The 5,554-nt window shown below is 39.0% G+C and overlaps 1 protein-coding gene across 1 annotated transcript; it reads right to left on the minus strand.

Moving 5' to 3' along the window:
• Nucleotides 1-802: 802 nt before the first annotated feature.
• On the minus strand, nt 803-5,336 carry crls1 (cardiolipin synthase 1). The gene is made up of 7 exons (XM_023839249.2): nt 4,206-5,336; nt 3,802-3,939; nt 3,403-3,532; nt 2,865-2,950; nt 2,602-2,670; nt 1,939-2,030; nt 803-1,139 (listed from the first exon to the last, which is right to left on the minus strand). The coding sequence occupies exons 1-7, from the start codon at nt 4,830-4,832 to the stop codon at nt 1,049-1,051; spliced, it is 1,233 nt and encodes a 410-aa protein (XP_023695017.2). The 5' UTR covers nt 4,833-5,336; the 3' UTR covers nt 803-1,048.
• Between the last annotated feature and the right edge of the window lie 218 nt (nt 5,337-5,554).

The raw sequence follows: 5,554 nt of genomic DNA on the forward strand, positions 1-5,554 counted from the left end.
TCTCAAAACTGTAATTTAAAAACCCCTGATTGGTCTGTCGAAATGGGTTCAAACCCATTGTTCCTTACTAAAGCATTAATTTTAATTTCTTTTGCATTAGGTAAAGCATAATTATCTGGTTTCCCATATTGCTTATTCAGTACAGGATCGCACTCAGCATGAAGTTTATGTCAGGAAGTTTAGGGTACAGGTTAGGGGTCCATTATAAAAATGTAAAAATGTTAAAATGTAAATGTATTAATGTATCCAGTTTGATTATCATCCCTGAACGTATCAATACCCACAATATAGAATGGGCTCATCCATTAATGTTAAGATACAGGCCAAGGTCTGTTAAGTGGGTTATCCTTGAAAACCTACAGCAAAGTGAAGTATTGTACATGATGTCAATAGTACAGAACAGTAATTTATTTTTCTTGAATTTCAAAACAGATTGGTTAATTTGAAATTGGTCTGGCTTCCCCAACACAAACTAGGCATTATGGATTAACAATGTTAACTGTAACTGGTTTAAACATTGTGTCTCTGTGAACAACTCACGCTTGGAGTTCTGACACTTGAGCCCAACACGTGACCTATCATAAGAAAAGCAGAATCAGAGGGGACATTTGATAAGGGGGCATTTTAACTCAGTTAGACCCACATAGTCATACATGTCTGTAATACCCACTGTAAATGCTTTTGACTAAAAAAGTTTTTACAGAAATAATGAATCATTGTGAGTTTCACTAATTTTAAGAAGTCTGTTGGTGCATCTTGTGTGTTTATATGATCACTTAAGACAAACTTAAAAAACACAACACAGATTTTGTATTTTATTTGTATACAAGGCATTTACATGTGATTCAATGAGAAAATGTCCTCTCAATTTAAGATCATATTAAATAATACGACAAAAGAAGCCCTTCCCTTCTAAAATTCATAGGATCAGTTCCCACACAGCAGATGTAGAAATTCAGTCTGGTTCTTCATAGTAGTTTCCAGGCTGTCATTACAACACGATTTTCTAAACACCACCTCCAAATAATCCTCTGTTCTTATGGAAAAATCACTTTGACTTGTTTAAGACCTCTACAGTCTTTTTCCCATAATGGTAGTAACTGTAACCAGATGCCGCAGTTGTCAGTGCAGTTATAAACCTGTAAATGGAACAACAAAGAGAAATAAATCTCAACACCTCTGGATATATAACTCACTGCCTGAGCAATTACTGCTGTCATGCCCGATCGTCCGATCCTCCTGTGTGCCACGCCCCCCTCATTAACCTCGTGTGAAATCCCGATGTCATCAGCTGTTTCTCGTTATTTCCAAATAGTCATGTGTATTTAAGTCCGCGTTCAAGTATGTTTCCCCAGTCCTGTCATTGAAGTTTGTACTGCGTCTTTGTGCCTCACCTGCAAATAAACCCTGTGTTCTGGATTTCCGTCTGCCTGACCCGGATTCCCTGCTCCCTGCTTGCTTGTCGGACACACGGTCATTACAACTGCCCTGCATTGTAACTCCATCTGTGTACCTAGTACAGGGTTCTGGATTCTAAGAACTACTTTTAGCATACAAACACACACTAAGGAAAACTCATGAGACACCGATTCACCTAATCTGGACTGCAGGCTGAAATGCATGCAAATATGGGCAGAAACTCCATATATACAGAAGCTGAGACGGGAATGAAACCCACCACACTGTTATGGGTGAAGTTACAGCACAAGCTACTAGGACAATGCACAGCCCACACTACCTGACGCTTTTAAAATCAACACCTGAGTCAATATACCATTGGAATTTATATTATGAAAACAGAAAAATGCCACTTTAAGCTTCCTTAAAAATACTGATTTAGAAACTACAGAGTACATAAAACACTCAACTCAAGATTTCCTGCATTTCGGATCATCAGAGGACTTGAATATTCAAGTGTGCAATTGTGGACATGCTTACCAGAGGGTCTGAAGAAACACACTGTCCGTGTACTGGAATACCGGGGCAGCCAGTGATGCCGCCACAAGTATAAGCTGGATTGCAGTGTTCACCTTTAAAATCACACAAAAAATCCCTTTAAGAGCTTAATAGTTAAATTCAGGATCAGGACCCATATTCAAAGCAGTGTAAGTACTTATCAACTCCCAATAACGCAATTCAGTCCTACTTTTACACTTAAGAATAAAGGACATTGACAACTTTCCTTCAGACCTAAGTGTCCGCTCATAATTTATTTCAAGAGGTCTCCTAAAATGTTACACAGCATGTGACAGCCAGGAAAAAACAATCACAGTCCATCCAGCATCAAATTTGGTTGATGCTGGATGGTATTTAGTTTTACCGTGGTTCACCATGAAACTGGTAACTTTCATCCCTAGATCACCTACCAAAAGTAGAACAATTGACTTGCCTGCATGTACCTCCTACAGATTTTGGGACCCATATTAAGACTAATTTATATCTCACAATCAGCATTAGAATGTATCTAATAAAGACTTTTAAATTAACTATTATATCAAAAGTGGAACAAGTTGAAAACCCAATGGTATTTTATTGTAGTAAATCAGTGGAAAATGTTATAATGGAACAGAAAAGGCACAGTGCAAAAAATGTGCAAGGTACCTTGCTGATGGACGTTGGTTTAAGCTGAGCTGTAGCATAGCAGGGATTGAAGAATTTGCTGAGCGTCCGCTGTGGGTGAACAGAGAAGAAAGGAGGTGGTTAACCTTCTCATTGGTACAGAAACACCAAAGTCTGTGCTGGAAGCCAAAATGGCACAGAGTTCATGCTTGTATCTACGTAGATATCACCACTACCAGATCTCCAGGTTAAGTGTAATCGGACAGACATGTCACTGCACACATTCAGGCGACCAGTGTACTTGCCGGAGGGGGAATCGTTTTGTAGCGAACATAGAAAACCGCAGCAATCAAGACCACATCTCTGGAGATCACCAACACCGTAAGAGGAGCTGAGAGAGACAAAGCTCACTATTAAAAACACAACTTAGTGAGAGAGACAATGACTCACAGAAATCCAGCACAGGTACTGGGGCAAACATTTGGAGACTCTCCTTATAGTGAAATCCTCAGTATTCAAAACATACTTAAAACTTTACTAAGAACATAAAGACAGTCAAATAATTCAGGATTGGCAGGCCACTATCTAATGACATTACATTTGCTGGCAATGTGATTGCATAAGTGAGTAATGCTGCAAATATTTATTAAAATAAAACATAAGAAAACACACTAGCAAGATTGAGTGTATTGGGGTTTGTTAATGAGGTTAAGATTAGCCACTAGTACAGGGAAAGTTGCAGATAAAGACTTCAACAATTTCACAATTCCAGGGATATGAAATTTGATGCCAAAATGCCAACACTCCAGTCCACTGCAACTATGTCCTGCTGATTTTGCTTACCTGGGATAAGACTGGCATAAGTCAAACTTATATATAGCACACTGATGAGTATTTTATCAGCCAATGGGTCGAGAGCACTCCCCAGAGCTGATTTCTGATTGGCCCAGTTGCGAGCAATGTACCCATCCAGCTGTAAACAGAATCCATTTAAAATATGATCAATTTAATATACAAGTACTTTAATTTACAATTTAAATACATACATAAAAAAATAAGGCCATGAAGACTGATTGGTGGTATGCAAGTGGTTAGATGTAATATTCATTAAATAAGTCTGTTCAGGATCGTAAAAATAGTCACCCTATCCAGGATAATTAGCTGGAAGACGGATCTTAAAATTAACCAAGTGCCAATACTATTTTACATTTTTAATCATTGAATAAATTAAAAATAACCTACCAAATCTGTTGCTCCAGCTAAAACAAAGAGGCCAAGAGAGAGATGAAACCACTGTTCCACAATCAAGTATCCCAGGACTGGGGCCAGAGCAATTCTGGCCATGCACAGGAAATTTGGTATGGTCCATGGATTTTCATACTAAAACAGTTAAACAGTTTCTCATGTTACTATCAAAAATGACCAATCTCAGAATATATTTAGAAAATATCCATTTACTTTTCCTTAATTGGTTATTGAATCATATAATAAAAAAAAAACATTGCTCACCACTGCTAGTTAAGCTAAGCAAGTTCATATTAATGTCCAGTAACAAAGTTACCATACACTGATGTTTAATTTTAAAGAGACGGGACTTAAACGTATTTTTTTTAAAGTTAATATGGAGTTCTGTCCAGGACGCTTACCAGTTCTTTAAAATTTGACAACCCTTCTTTTGATGGCTTTGTAAAGTCACGCTCCTTTGACGTATCCCTTTGTAAAGAGCCTTCATCGCCCTGAGGTTTGGGCTTTGCAGAGTTACTGTACCCCCTGTAACCCTGAAGTACGAATGAACTTCCGGTTATGCTGAAATGGGAGACGCTCTGCATAAGGGGCTTAGGGTTTAACATGGAGATTGCCGAACTGTTTACAGCTGGACTGTAAGGATGTGTCCTTTTCTGTATCTGACAGCTTCCCTGGTTTGTTAGTTGGGCACCCAATGAAAAAGCAGGCATTTGTCGACCACCCCAAGGTTCAGGAAAGGCAGTTCTATAAGTTGATACATGACCATGTAGTTTATCCGACGGAAAATGCCCCAGCCTGGGCCACTCCCCCAAAGAAGAAAGCGTCACTTTCACTCTCTGGAGAAATTTCTTCTCGCTCCAGAGACACTTCTGTGACATTTTATGTCCCCAAGATGTTAATGCATTCCTCCAAACGCACGAGCTCGGAGCAGCCCTCGTCTGACCAGCTGCGATACAACTCTTTGCAAAGCTCAACACTTGCCGTTTCGCACAAGTTACTAAGATATTTCTATAAACCGCCAGGAACATCTCAGATTGAAAAATCACTCAGTAAGCATTCGGAATTAACTAAAAATACAGCCTTCGACTTCCCCAAAACGTCCAGCGATCGGGAACATTTGTCTTATTTTATATCACATTTCTTCTTTCCAAGTCCGAAACACACAGCTCCACTTTACATGTGCCACCGTGCCGTATTCCGGTTTGACAGTAACTTTACGACAGGATAAAAGGCAGGCGTTTCTATTGGTTACAAGGTCCAAGCTTCGAGCCATGTGTAGCTTTTATCTCCGTTAATATTTAACCAGTTTCCACTTCGCCCCGAAGTCCTTTTAAATGCTGGTATGTTTTACGATATGTGGTGGATGAAACGGAATTCGCCATTTTGATGTTGAATATGAAATAGAAACATTTTTTTGTTCCTCTTAAGACAAATGTTTTAGTGAAGTTGTAAAGCAAGCGAAAATATACTGAATCTGATGAAACAGCACACTCAGCATCTGGCAGCGGTCCGATAGCGGGTTCTTGCTTTTGGTGACGTAGCACGGGGCGTTCAGACAGGAAGTCACGTGTGATATGGTTAAATTTTTCTACTAGTGTTATTTGCAACCGATGCTGCTTATTAGCTGATATTTTAATCTAAAAGTGTAAAATGGCATTATTAGGAATAACGCAAGCATCTTTATCAACAGTATCATAAATGATTTTGTTAAACACCCGATCATCCCAGAAAGCACAGGGCAAAGGTCATA

This window comes from Paramormyrops kingsleyae, chromosome 14 (assembly GCF_048594095.1).
Source record: "Paramormyrops kingsleyae isolate MSU_618 chromosome 14, PKINGS_0.4, whole genome shotgun sequence".
Taxonomy (NCBI): Eukaryota; Metazoa; Chordata; class Actinopteri; order Osteoglossiformes; family Mormyridae; genus Paramormyrops; species Paramormyrops kingsleyae.